The sequence below is a fragment of the Octodon degus genome, unplaced genomic scaffold (genome assembly GCF_000260255.1).
Source record: "Octodon degus isolate 3935 unplaced genomic scaffold, OctDeg1.0 scaffold00130, whole genome shotgun sequence".
NCBI classification, from domain to species: Eukaryota; Metazoa; Chordata; class Mammalia; order Rodentia; family Octodontidae; genus Octodon; species Octodon degus.
This window is the reverse complement of record NW_004524706.1, coordinates 7,078,663-7,093,235: the sequence shown is the minus strand read 5'-3', so window position 1 is coordinate 7,093,235 and position 14,573 is coordinate 7,078,663. Positions and strand designations below refer to the sequence as shown.

Genomic DNA, 14,573 nt, shown 5'->3' with positions numbered 1-14,573 from the left:
TAAAATCCAACTATTTTATCTAACTGTCAAACTATTAAAGAATAAAATCCATCATCCTTAATACTATTTGTACAAGTACAAAGAACACAAAAAAACCCCTTTTATCATCAAGTTTCTTTTTCAAAAAGAACTTGCCTAGAAATCATGTTGCCTTTTGTTTTCAATGCAATATATATACAAACTTTTTTTCTTCCTCTGAAAGGGCTCTGCTATAGCGTAAGGTGTCTTTGAACTTGCAGAGATCCTCCCGTCTCAGCTTCTAAGTACTGGGATTAGAGTTATGTGGCACCATGCCTAGCTTCATCACTTTCTTGAAATATTAACAGAATTTTTGATTTCCTTTAACCCCACTGCATAGTCTTCTTAAATACAAACATATCTTTGCTACATATTTATCTTCCTCCACCCCCTGGTACCGGAGACTGAACCTAGGGCCTTATACATGCTAGACACATGCTCTACAACCAAGCTATGTACCCAGCCCATTACCTGTCTTCTTGATTCACCATCTTCTGACTATATTGTTATGCTGACTAAACAGGTTAACTCAAAATTTACCACCTCAGGCCAGGAGATAGCTCAGTAGTCTAAGTACCTGCCTGGCAAGTATAAGGACCAGGTTTGATTCCTGGTACCACACGTTATCCTGGCCCCACAATGTACTGGCCACTGAAACGGGTATGGTGGCACATGCCTGTAATACAGATGCTGGGAGGGCTGAGACAGGAACATCACTATGAGTCCAAGCTGCAAATTACGGGCAGGGCAGATAGCTCGGTAGAATAAGCACTTGCCTGGCAAGTGCAAGATCCTGAGTTCAATCAACAGTATGGCCAAAAAAATAAAACAATAAAAAAAAAAAAAAAAATTTACCAGCTTGCTGGTGCCCTTCTGGCTGACTAGCTCCTGTCACTACTGCTACCCTAGTTAGTAATAGTAAAGTTGGTAGATAAGTAGCATTACCCAAGTGTGCATGACACATCGCTAGTAAAAATGCACTCCTTTGTAGACTCCTAGATCTATATATCACTGTGAACTCAGAAAGTACAGGTGTGGCTGCTTATGTTCTATTTGAAGGAGCCACCATTACCATATGTGTATCAAGCTGCTCCCTAGCAGTTTCAGGAAGTCCTCCTGTGGGTTTAGATGCAGACAGCTGGCTCTCCATTCTAGTCAGCTCCAAGAGGAAATCTTCAATTTCACTGTGGAAACCTTGGGCCTTTTGAGAAAGACATTATCAGCAATGTTAGTAGTCAAGTCTCAGCTTCAGTGTAAACTAAAGAATCCTAGGAGGAACTGTGAGGAATGTGGGGATGCTAGTTATTCTTTGGCAGCTTTGGCACAAAGTATTTGATTACTGATGGAATCTAGCATAATCCTTCAGATTTCACTACAACACAGTACATATCTGGCTAAGGTTCTGTGGAAGAGAGAAGAACTTGACTTGATACAAGAAAAAAATTAAAATCTGAATGGGGTGGTTACAGTGAAGATCTACTTTGAATAACAAATAGACTGAGCTACTAATTAATCCAAGAAGAGCCATATAATAAAAAACTGTTCTTTTCCGGTAAGTTTTCCAAGGTTTCTACCACAGTAGCTCTCCTCTTTGACTTAGGCCTTCTCCCAGCTGCAGCAGCGTGCAGACCTCCTGCTCCTTCCTTGGATGGCGCACATACCTGCTGCAGTGTTGACTGAAGCTGCTGTTCCCTCTCCTCTGTTTTCTGCAACACTGACTCCCAGCACTGGTTCATAGTTTCCAGGCGGCTTCGCAGGCTGCTGGCATCATCTCCAGCACTAGATTCAAGAAGCTCATTGCCGGCTTTGTTGACTGTTTCCACTGTGGCTTGATGAGCCAAAACATCATTTTTTAGAACCTGTAAGATATTGAATGGAAAAAAAAAAAAAAAAAAAGATGTTCAATGATATTAATTCATCCTATGAGTATCATCAAACCTAGTTCTCTAAGGTTTACATGATATAAAAAAGCTGTGGGAGGCAATACAACAGGGCTGGGAGGGCCTTTGTGATAACTCAGCAGACTAAGCACTTGTTTAGGCAGGTGCAGGGACTGGGGTTCAATCCCCAGCACCAGAATCAAGGGTGTGCTGAGATAGGGCATGGTGGTGTGTGCCTGTAATCCCAGTGCAGGGGAGGGTGAAAATGGGAGGATCACTACAAGTCTGAGCTGCATAGTGAGACCCTGTACCAAATAAATAAATAAATGGTCAGTCAAACCAATAGAGCTGGAGATGAAATATGAAAATACTTACATGGTGTTTTGCAAGTTCAACTTCAATGACTTTTGGGTCTCCACTTATTGGCCTCTGAGCATCCAGCAACTCTTCGGTGTGAGTCAGCCAGCCCATAAGTTCCTCTAGGGCATGCTGGAACTGGCCAAGGGCCAAGAGAGCACCTTCTAGCTTATGCTGTTCAGAACAAGACAGAAAACGAAGATTTGTTAGGTAATTAAAGAGCAAAGAGCAATTTGCTTGTATCCTCATCCACTCGCCTCACCTGTCTGTAGGCAATTTTTTCACCCAGGTTCTCCCAGAGGTGTTTGAGTTCTGTCAATGGTTCTCGTATAATGTCTCTATCTGTTTCGTCAGTAGCTTTCTTTAACATTAGTTCACCCTGGTGATTGAGCTTCTCCATCTCAATTTGCTGCTGGTAAACTTCAACTTTGAACTCCTATCAAAGATGTACTTGGTATCAATATCAGATTAAGCCTTTAAAAATTACCACACAACTGTTATTCCAAAGCTATTCTGGGATACAAACCTTCATTTCATTTAACTGATCTTTAACAGTGTTGAGGTCAGTGCCGACAGGGGGCATGGTACAGAGTTTGATCACAGTGTTATCCAGCCAATCAAACATAGCCTAAAATAAAAATACAGAAATAATAAATAAAAAACAAAAACATGGAAACATGACCTGAATCTAGAAAATGACCAAGGGCTGGCCAAATAGCTCAGCAGATTAAAGCGCCTGCAAGCAGGTATAGGGGCTAAGGGTTTGATCCCCAGGCTGCCGTGCCAGCCCCACCCCCAGGGCGTGCTGAGACTGGGTGCAGTGGTGCAGCCTGTAATCCCAGCTCTTGGGAGTCTGTAAACAGGCAGATCACTAAGAGTCAGATTTGATAGTGAGACCCTGAACACTCTGTAGACCCTTCTCTAAAAAACAAAAACAAAAACAAAAACAAAAGTAATGACTGAGAGAAGATGGAACCTGTACTTCTTGGGTGGTCACTGCCTGGCCTTTTACCTGAAGAGTGTCTTGATAATGCACAGCGGCTTGCATTGCATCTTCAAGTTTTTCAAGCCTCTCTTTCCATGTTTTGTTTAAGTTCTCCCAAGCATTATTCATCTAGGAGAAAAACATTCCATTAGATTTTCTAATTAATGCCACTCTCCAGGCAGAATCCACTAATGTTTCATCTGAATCCCTCATCCATTCTCCATACCTCATCAATGCTCTTCTTCACTTCGGGCTTCTCAGTTTCGCCACAGGCAAAAATCAAATCTGCTCCAAGGATTCGAATAAATTCCAACTCCTCATGTAGACCATCTGTCTCCTCCTTAATAGTCTACATGTAAAGGAACAACACGTTGAGTCATAGCAGAAAGCAGAACAGAACTTGCCAAACTTACAGCACATTGAGAGAACAACCACTGAACACAACTGTCACTCTTTCAATACTTCTCACATTCTGTTTTATTTAGGTAGCGTAGCTTCAGGCTCCAAGTGGCTGCTGCTCATATATGCAACATATATCAAATATACATATATAAGTGAATATGCAATGAAAAAACTGCAAGAATAAAAATTTGGACAGTATAGGAAAGATATAATGAGATTTGATAATAGCTCTCTCCTGCCTCCAGGGAAATTATAATATGGAGCCAGAGGTCTAGTTTCAGAGAGAAATATAAACAATGGGGAAACAGTACTGTGCAAGTCACAAAAATGTCACTACTGACAGACTTGTGTAGTGGTAGTGCTGTGCTGTATAACCCCGAAGAAAGCCAGTTCTGTTCCAGTTACCAAAACATGATATTATGGGATAACAGAGGGGTGAGAAGAAGAGTTTCTATATGGGAAAATTTCTAAAATTAAAATAGGAAATATGAAGGGCAATACCAAGATAGGCCTGTTTGTGCTAAGTGGACTAGATAAGACATATGTTTATTACATATAGACTCCCCAGAAAGGTTGAAGAAGGGTGTATCATCCATTGCACCAATGGCCCACGCTAAAAAGATGTTAAAGTAACAACAGTCCACTCTGGATGATGAGTACAAAAAAAAAAGCTTGCTTTTTTTTCCTACATAAAGAAATTTACTATAATAAGCAGATATATTTGTTTTCAAAGTGGAAAAAAGTCTTACAAAACAAAACAAAATGGGGGCCAGGAAGATTGCTCAGTAGAATAAGTGCTTCCTTGGCAAGCACAAGGCCCTGAGTTCAATCCCTGGTCCTGGGAAAAAAAAAAAAAGATTTCCAAAATACTTTCAAAGTACCCAGTCGGGCTAAGGCAGCTAACACAACATACTTGGATAAAATGCTTTGCTAAAGGACACAGGTAAGACAGGTTTTGTGTTTCTTTTACCTCAGCAGCTTCAACTTGTTGTTTGATGATGGATGGGTCAATGCCTGGGCTTTCTAAGTCATGGACTATATCCTGGGTGTCTCTGATGGTGGTCAAGAGAGCTGCCATGTCGTACCAGAATTTCTCCGCCAATTCAAGGACATCAAGGAATTTAATTTCACGTTCTTCAGCCCGAGCTTTGATGTCCTCCCAGAAGAACACCATTTGATCCAGTTTGTCCTGAATTTCTGACAGGGATAAAGAACAGCAATTCTCTAAATATTTCAAAGCACTGTTATCAGAAATTGTGTCTAATTCTGACACTTTCAGTGAAACTATCTTTATTTTTTTTAAAGAATTATTTATTTATTTATTTATTCATTCATTCATTTTGTGTGTGTGGCCAGCTCAGCCCACCAGGGGGCGGGGCTGGCTGGCATGTGGTGCTGGGGGATTGAACCGCGGTCCCTGTGTTTTGCTTAGCTTAGCTTGTTCTAAGTAGGTGCTTTAGACCACTGAGCCATCTCACCAGCCTGAAACTATCTTTAAAAGCAGCTCTGAAAATTTTTAACTGATGGCCAGTCTTCCATGTTAGTTTTAGTACTATTTTTGCTACACTAATATCTTCTGTTTATGTTGGTCCCCACAAAAAAGGATCAATAGAGGCTATCTAGAAATCCCAACATAAAGGTGCTGCTGACATTAAAAAAAAAAAAAAAAAAAAAGAAGAAGCTGATAGGGGAACTCTAGATTTAGTATTCTGTGCTGAACTTGTGTGTTTCCCATGGAAAGTGTTATAAAAGGTAGTCATGTTCTACCCACTATTGATACTGCAGTTTACTCACATTAGGGGTTAAAGAAGCATTTGTTTTCTGGCCCGGGAATCTAACTACCAATTGTAACCTTGTTTCAATGGGAAAATGTGTCCTGAATTCTAAATGACTTCCAAATGACTTCGTGGAATACTCATTACTTGGAGGCTACCTTTATATTCAATAAAATACATCTGGGAGGAAGCTGGAGATAATTGCAGCTGGAATTTACTGACTTTTTGAAAATACAATGTACCTTTTGCAGCCAGATCCTTGTCTGCTCCTTGAGATCGTCCAATGAGCTCTTCTCCACAGCGCCTCAGGGCCTCAAAAGATGGCTGCAGTTTTTCGAGTTCCATGGTGGCACTCTTATTGTCACTGATGCACTCTCTGATCTTGTCCACTTCAGCAGGGATCAGGGGTGGCATACGGAGGCGAGATGAAAGATTCTCCAGAGTCTCCAACATGGGCTCAATTTTATCATGGAACTAAATAAAGTTGGAACATCAGGCAACAGTGCAATATTTCATCACATTTAACAAAATATTAGGGAATAAGGACAAGGCATAAATCTGCTATTGTTTAGGATAACCTGTGCTCAACTGAGCCTGTTAGCTCTTAAATGTTGGGTTTAGCTAAGAAACGATTTTGGACATAGTACCCCAGAGGTGCTGGGGGGAGTATTTAATTTCAGAATCAAAAGAGATTAAGAAATATGACAAATCAACTCAGGTCATTAGTGCTGTCACACTATTTCTCCTACTCTTAACTAGTATGACGAAAAGGGACAAGACCATGAAACTGGTGAGTCAGTATGTGAACATCTTAGATGACACTTGCATGCAACAGATCAGACCACAAGTTAGATGCCCTCCACCGGCTGTGCACATGGATGGGAAACTTAATATGCTGCATGAGGCAGAGTTTAAAAGTATCCGGGAATACAATTTAACAAATACTGTATGGAACAGCCAGAACAAAACGCTGGCATGATGAAAAGTAATTAAGAAAGGCCAAATCTCACCTTATTCTAAAAAAACTATTACCTTCTCACTTTTCTGGCATTTTGATAAACATGACTATAATCACAAAGTAAATTTTCATTTACATCTGATGCAAAATGGGGAGAAAGGATAGCAAACCAGTTAAGTGTGCCTCTTAAAAGAAGCTAATATGTCCTATTAGATCTGCAACAAAATCACTTTCCATCACTCCTTCACTTCTAGAATCCACCTCAAATGAAAGTAACATAATACACTGTAATGATATAATTTATTCTAATGTAAAAGGAAATTTCTTCATAGATAATGGTCTCAATTTTCAATTTTGTAAGAATCCCATAATCCCAGTGGGGGTGGGTACCTTACCTCTGTAATCTGTAATGGTGGGCGCGGTCAACACAACAATGAAATGTGACGATGTGGGGAAGACAGGAGCAGGCAGCAACAACACAAAGTAATACATTCCACAATGTGAGTGAGAGATGGGACGGGAGGTAGGGGGAAAAACTTGAGTAAGTACAAATATTAACCAAGAATACTGACTAAACACAGGAATAAAATACCCAGACATGACAAAGTTCTAACAGTATTAGTTGAAAAGTTATGTAGTTACATGCCTTCAAGTCCACTGAGGTGTTTATTTATTTTATTTTTTATTTTTTTTTTTTAAAAAGACACATTTATTCAGCATCATGATCAGACATCACTGAGGTGTTTATGCTTCTTTTTGGCACTTTTCCTTGGTGAAGTATCTTTCCCTCAGTTAGAAAGCTGGTAGCTTCTTGAATAAGAAAGCTAACCTGCTATGTCATTCTAAATCTCAAAGATAACAGGACCAACAGGCCCGGACTTTTGTTGAGGCAGTCATTGCTTTAGGATCTACCAGATAAATTTATCTAAAATCACTGTTGCTAAAGGACAGCGCAATATGAAATTTTCGCAGAAATTATCAACAAAAAATTATATACACCAGCTAACGTACATTTTATTCTCCGTGGTGTGTCATTATGCCAATGTTCCTGGAAATACAAAGGCAGGTAAGGCAAAGCTTGCTACTCTGTTGACAATGCAATACTGACACACTGGTTGGTATATTCCCCAAGTACACAGGCATATCTGACACCCAGACATTCTCATTACAGTAGCAGACAATTTTAATGTTACAGGAGTATAAGACATACACATACCTGAGCAGACTGGGAGGTAGCCTCATCCAGAGCCAGAGCTCGCTGACGCACTTCCTCTTTAATTTGGGCATACATGTTTTCTGCTTTCTGGTATTTTTCTTCTACCATCATCCCTTCCTCTGGGTTTAACTCCTTTAGTTGTGGGCCTATCTTTAGTAGTTTATCAATATGAGGTTTATGCTCAGCAATGGATTCCCTCAGTTGCTATGGAAAGACATATGGATAGAAATGTAATGAGCATGACTGAGGGTACAGCTCAGAGGTAGAGCACACACGGTGCACACACGAGGTTCTGTGTTTGATCACCAGCACAAGAAAACAAAAATATAATATATACATACATGTATGTATACGATAGTTAAAGACATACAGCTACTTTCTCTTAGTTCAATGAGAAGGTTTGTACTAATATTGTTTAGACAAGATAGGTCTGCATCTTGTCCTCTGAATAACTACTACAAAGACAACAATATGCAATGTATTATTATAACTGTCCTAACTTGTTTTGAAACTGTTTCACTGCTGTCATCTTTTTTAATCATTAAAATGAATAAAAAATAAAAAGAAAACAAAAACACAACGAGCACCTGATACCACCTTATTTACATATTTGATCAGAGCTTTGAGAAGAACAAATTGAATTGTTAAAAAATCAGTAAAACCTAGCATCTAACCATTTATGGGAAAATGGAAAAACATGTATATTCTTGGACTCTGATGCTAATTCTTTTTTATTTTTATGTAGTTAATAGAGGGTCTTCAGTGTCTCACTACACAGATTGGACTCATAGTGATCCTGTTTTCCGCCTCCCAAGTGCTGGGATTACAGGTGCGCGCCACCACGCCCAGTCTAGATACTAATTCCCTTTCATTCTTATTCATTATTCTTTCTCTGACAGGGTCTCACTTGTGATCCTCCTGTCTCAGGTTTCCAAGTGCTAGAATAATAGGTGTGTATCATTATGTATAGCTAGTCTCTTAACTTTCTAAAACTAGATGAGGTGTTCTCATCAACCTGGAAGCCAGTCATCTCATACTAGTCTATTCCACTCTTTTTACTCACAAATACCTTTATGTGCTATATTGTAATTCACAGTTTATTATCTGTCTACCACGCCAGAGAGCTACCAAGCACGGTAAGCTATGAACTGCAACAATTCTGGTAATCTGACTACTTCTTGACTTTACTACTAGCTACTTCCAGTTTAAATCTTCAACTTACAGGAATATGGGAACAGTAATAAACAAACACTAAACTAATCATCAAAAATGCATCATTAGCTGGGGAGATAGCTCAGTGGCATAAGCGCCTTCTTGGCAAGCACAGGTCCTGAGTTTGATCCCTGATACACGTACAAAAAGCATCATTAAAGACAACATGAGGACGGGAAGATAGCTCAGAGATTTAAGTGCCTGCTGGGCAAGTGCAAGGACCCAGGTTCGATCCTTGGTACTGCATTCTGTGCCACCCCAGTACCAAGCCCACCACTGAAACCAGGCATGGTGGAGCACATCTATAATCCCAGCACTAGGGAGGCTGAGACAGGAGGATCACTATGAATTTGAGCTGTGCAGCGAGACCCTGTATCAAACAAATAAATAAAAAAAGATAACATGAGTTGAAGTGTGTCTATATTGCCCTTTCATCTTTTTACTTTTATTTTTAAAACGTATTTAGTACAGGGTCTACAGGGTCTCATTACACAGACCAGACTTGCAGTGATCATATTTTTCAGCATTCTAAGCACTGGGATTACAAGCGCGTGCCACTCAATTGCTGTCTCAGCACACCCTGGGAGCAGGGCTGGCCCGGCAGGCTGGGATCAAACCCCTGCCCCCTGCATCTGCCTAAGCAGGTGCTTTAATCCGCCGAGCTATCTGGCTGGCCCTATCCTTTCTTCTTCTTTTTTTTTTTTTTAATATTTATTTATTTATTGTCTGTGTGTGGCCAGCTCAGCCCACCAGGGGGCGGGGCTGGCTGGCATGTGGTGCTGGGGGATTGAACCGCGGTCCTTGTGCTTTGCTTAGCTTAGCTTATTCTAAGTAGGTGCTTTAGACCACTGAGCCATCTCACCAGCCCCTCCTTTCTTCTTAACTGTATGTAGCAGATGCTTTCTGATATTCCTTCAGAGCTCTCACTCCAGCTGGGGCCTACTAAGGTGCAGACACCCAACCACAGCCTCAGGCTGACATGCTTGCATATCCTTGGACACAGTTCTAATTTCCTTAATTTGTTTTATTGGCAGAACCGGGGATTGAACTCAGGCCCTTGCACTTGCCAGGAAAGCGCTTATTCTACTGAGCCATCTCCCTGGCCCCTAATTTCCTTAATTTGGAAAAAGGTGGGTTTTGTTTTTGCAGGGATGGGACTAGGACCCAGGGCCTTGCATACACTAGGTCAGTGGTGGCTAACCTACAGCACATATGCCAAGCTGTACTGTTGGTATTATTGAAAGCTATTATTCTTGTGTCTTCCTTTTAATGTATGAGTTATCACTTCTAAACTAAAACCTCAGTATTTACATTTAATAGCAGTATTGGCACTCTGATAAATAAGAGGGGTTTGGCTTGCATTCTGGGCACTCTGTCTCCAATAAAAGGTTTGCCTCCAATGTACACTACTCTACTCTCTTACTTTATCTCTGTAAAGGATTTTGCTACTTCCCTAATCTTATTCATTAATCACATTAAATGATAAAAAATAATTCAGCAAGTATTTTTATTGTGAAAGGAAATTTTAACAGATTAAGAATTAACTTCATAACATAAACCTTGCATCTATTTGGCACTGATAAATAAGGGATTTTTGAAAAAAATATAGAATTCATTTTCATTTTGCATTGAAATAAAACTTGGAATGTTCCTTACCCTCATTTCTTCTTGCTGCTGCCTGAGCTGTTCATGATCAATAGCAGGAGGAGGCAACTGTGCTATGAGTGTCCGAGTCTCCTCAATCCAAGGGCTAAGCTCTTCATAAGTTTCCCAAAACTGGTTCACCAAGACCTGTGCGCGCTCTAGGCGGGCATAACGCTCAGAATTGAGTAGGCTAATGGCTTCATATTGTTGTATTAGAGATTCTGTTTTTTCCTATGAGCAAAAAAATTTAAAGTTCACTTAAAGTATTACTATTAAGAACTTAAGCCACAGAGAAATGTGTTCGATGATCTAAAGTGAGCCTGGGGAGAGTCACGTGGAGAGAAAAAACATTTTCTCAAGCTTTCACAGAGAGGAAATTGGTCAAGCAATGGCCATGATTCATCCTCATGTCAAACACTGACAAAAGGATGTACAAAAGGAGGTACAGGGCTACAGGATAAATCCTGAGAGTACTTGGCTGACCTTATCAGATACAAAAGTTACATTCCTTGGTATATAGGTCTTGCTTTATCTTGGTCTTAACCATCCAGCAGAAAAGTATAAAAACGAGGTATATAAAGTAAATCCATATTAATACGATGAGCTGTAAAAGGCTCAAGTCAATAACTTCTGAGGATAACCCACTAATATTATAGACTGTTAGACAGTGTTAAATTGTTTAGTTGAATTCAAACACCTATAGTATTTAGATGCCAATAGAATAGTCACCTCTGACAGGACAAAAATAAATAAATAAATAAATAAAAATAAAATTTTTTTGAAAAGATACAAAGATCATTTTGTATTTATATATGCAAAATAGGATAAATTTACAGCTACTTTCGCTTAACTCAATGAGAAGAAAGAGGTGTACTAACAGTGTTTGGACAGAATATCCTGTCTGCTTCTTGTACTATGGATAACCACTAAGAAGATAACAATGTACAGTATATTGACTATCAAAACTGTCCTATTAATCAGCTGTGAAACTGTCTCATTCATATTTATTTCTCAATAAAAAAATAAATATATTAAAAAAACTTACAAAGATGCAGGTATAGATACTAAAAGGTCTAAAGGAACACACACTAAATTATTAGTACAAGGGCCTTAGTTCAATCACTGGTTCCACCAAAAAAAAAAAAAAAAAATCAAAACATACAAATGTAGCACAAAAGGTAACAAAATAGCACAAAAGTTCAACAAAATTAACTTTTGAGCAATGACACACAAAAGTACAGCATCATTATGACACATTTAACACTGAACACTTAGGGGATATAATAGAATTCTGATTTAAAAAAAAAAAGTTCAGAAAACTAGCAGGTAGGCTTCATATGTTCAGGATAGGGAACTCAATTTATGAAGATTTCTAAGGAAACAGTGATTAGTCATATCCTTTATAAAAAAATAAACAAAACTGGTTTACAAATTATCTTGACCAATCCTTCCAAAAGTAGGTATGACCTTTAGGGCAAGAAAAAGGCATTAATATCTGTATAGCTCATTCCTGTAGACTTAAGGTATAAGTAGTGATTTTTCTATTATTATGAAGACAGATTTGCAACATACTTGACATTTTATAGCATGGCTTTTAAGACCTTTGTGAATGAATACAAAGTGAGGAGTCTTAAATTCTTCAGAACATTAATTTGGACTTTAATAAAAATCAGTAATATGAAAATCCAGGAGGAAAAATCTGAAACATTTTTCCACAATTGTAATTCTAACTCACAATGATTAAGAAAATGCAAATAGAATGAGTAAGTAACTGTAATTACCTGTAATACAGCTTTCTGCTCCTCTCCACATGTGCCAAAGATTTCACCACGGTGACTAAAGAGCTCATCCATAGAGTCTTTGTGTCTAATTATGTCAATGGAGAAAGCCTTTAAAAAGTAAACTATAGTTAAGTCACGAAGTAAAAGCCTCAGCATTCCAGGAGACTGAAGCAGGAGGATCCAACTTGGTCAATTTAGTTAGAGCCTATCTCAATATAAAAAACAGAAAGGGCTGACAGTGTAGCTCGGTGTCAAGGCCCAGCACAACCAAAACGAACAAAACTCCACAAACAAAATACCTCTGAGCCTGTGTTTGTGAAAAATAAAATGCAAACTATGAAAGATTATTTGCATTAAACATACAAAAAATTGTTCTGAGGCAGCCATGGTAGAACACTTGTAATGTCAGTACTCTGGCAAGCTGACAGAGGTGGATTTTGAGGTTGAGACCAGTGTGGACAATTTAGCAAGACCGTGTCTCAATAGCTCTCAATAGCTCAGTGGACTAAAGCGCCTACTTAGGCAGGCACAGTGACCAAGGTTTGATCCCTGATGAGCTGTGCCGGCCCTGCCCCCGGGGCACACTGAGACGGCGACTGGAGACTGGGGTGACAGACTGGGATCTGGTGGCACATGCCTGTTATCCCAGCGCTTGGGAGGTTCAAAACAGGAGGATTACTATGAGTCTGATCTGTGTAGTGAGGCTCTGTAAGACCCTGTACTAAAATACATGGGCTGGGGATGCAGCTCTGTGGGCAGGCCCTGGGTTTAATGCCCAGTACTGGAGAATAAATAAATAAATGAGTAAAAATTGATACTTTGCTTAGCCAACATCTTTAATGCCTTTTTTGTAGGCTACACAAATGTCTTCTTTATTTTGCAGTACTAGGGATTGAACTCAGGAACTTGAACTTGCCAGGCAGGCACTTACTCTACTGAGCTATCTCCTAGCCCCCTTTTCCTTCTTATATAATGATATCATCCAGAACATTGCTAACTATTCTTTCCTGGAGTGATAGGCCTATTTCACAAAGAAAGAAAAAACAGCGGGGCTGGGGAGATGGCTCAGTAGAATAAGTGCTTCCCTGGCAAGCACAAGGGCCTGAGATCAATCCCCGGTTCCGCAAAAAACCCCAAAAAACCCCCAAAAAACCAACTTTCCCTCACCCTGAACAAACACATACAAAATTAATTTCTACCCTCACAATGCCATTTGGCTTGACTTAGTATAGTCAGAAACTCTCCTACTCACTTGAAGCTACCGGCGAATGTTCTAGCTCAGGTCACAGTGGGCACTTGCCATTATACTTACCTTCTGCACCTGCAGCTGAGCTGTTGTCTGGTCCTGTTCAAGTCGAATTGGACCTAGGGCCATCAGCTTTCGTTTTGTTTCCAAAACCCAAGCAAGTTCTGCATCAGCAGCTTGTTCATACTAATAGACATTGTAGGAAAATGAGTAAGTTATATACAGCAAAATCTATTTCTCTCACTTATCTCACACACAAAGTCCTGGATTTGCAGAAATACAGTGTGTAGAGCCAAAATTGAGTAATTTCATAATTATAATTCAGAATAATTTCATAAATTACAATTCAAAATATATGCAAATTAGAATTGGTCATTCTTCAATTCCTTTAAAAGAAGTTATGGAAAACAACTAGTGGTCCTCTACCTAGAAACAACACAAAATAACACACTTCAGAAGAAGTATGCTTCATATCAGAGTGTTTTGAGGACACACTTGTTCTGCCAATTCCTTCTCTTATCCAGACACTGAACAACAGTTTTAACTAGATGTTTAGATAAAATTTAAAATGACAGTAAACAGCTGAGTAAAGTTAACTTGGAAGTATTTGCTCAGCTAAAGAAACACAGAACCCTGAGAACATTCAACAATTAAATGACTATGCAGCTGGGAATGGTGTTGCATTCCTATAGTCCCAGCACGGTGGGGGCTGAGGGCTGAGGTAGAACCTGAGTTAGAGGCCAGTCTGGGCTATGTAGTGAATTCAAGCCCAGCTTGTATTACACAGCAAGATCTGGCCTCAAGGAAAAAAAAACAAAAACAAAAACACCCCCCCCAAAAAACCACAAAACTTTGCAATAGCAAAAACAAAGAACATGTTCTACATGACTACTGCTGACAAGTAGCCCAAATCTTTTATTTCCTACTTTAACTTTGCCATCCTGTGCTAATATAGGTTGAATATCTCTTACCAGAAATACTTAGGACTGGAAATGGTTTTTGGATTTTGGAGTATTTGTATACAGCTTTTTACTGGTTCAGCTTTTCCACTGAGAAATACTAGAGTTTCAGATCAGGGATATTCTTTTTTTTTTTTTTT

General features: G+C 39.4%; 1 protein-coding gene across 8 annotated transcripts in view; it reads right to left on the bottom strand.

Moving 5' to 3' along the window:
- Macf1 (microtubule-actin crosslinking factor 1) overlaps positions 1 to 14,573 on the bottom strand; it is a 276,478-nt gene that overhangs the window by 39,007 nt on the left and 222,898 nt on the right. For all 8 annotated transcript variants that reach the window (XM_023701121.1, XM_023701119.1, XM_023701117.1 and 5 more), the window contains 14 exons: positions 13,541 to 13,660; positions 12,229 to 12,336; positions 10,460 to 10,678; positions 7,592 to 7,795; positions 6,771 to 6,779; positions 5,660 to 5,891; positions 4,613 to 4,839; positions 3,467 to 3,589; positions 3,268 to 3,369; positions 2,782 to 2,883; positions 2,518 to 2,691; positions 2,274 to 2,429; positions 1,680 to 1,877; positions 1,091 to 1,219 (listed from right to left, as the gene is read on the bottom strand). In XM_023701121.1, coding sequence (XP_023556889.1) covers positions 1,091 to 1,219; positions 1,680 to 1,877; positions 2,274 to 2,429; positions 2,518 to 2,691; positions 2,782 to 2,883; positions 3,268 to 3,369; positions 3,467 to 3,589; positions 4,613 to 4,839; positions 5,660 to 5,891; positions 6,771 to 6,779; positions 7,592 to 7,795; positions 10,460 to 10,678; positions 12,229 to 12,336; positions 13,541 to 13,660 — 2,103 coding nt within the window. The remainder of the gene's footprint in view (positions 1 to 1,090; positions 1,220 to 1,679; positions 1,878 to 2,273; positions 2,430 to 2,517; positions 2,692 to 2,781; positions 2,884 to 3,267; positions 3,370 to 3,466; positions 3,590 to 4,612; positions 4,840 to 5,659; positions 5,892 to 6,770; positions 6,780 to 7,591; positions 7,796 to 10,459; positions 10,679 to 12,228; positions 12,337 to 13,540; positions 13,661 to 14,573) is intronic.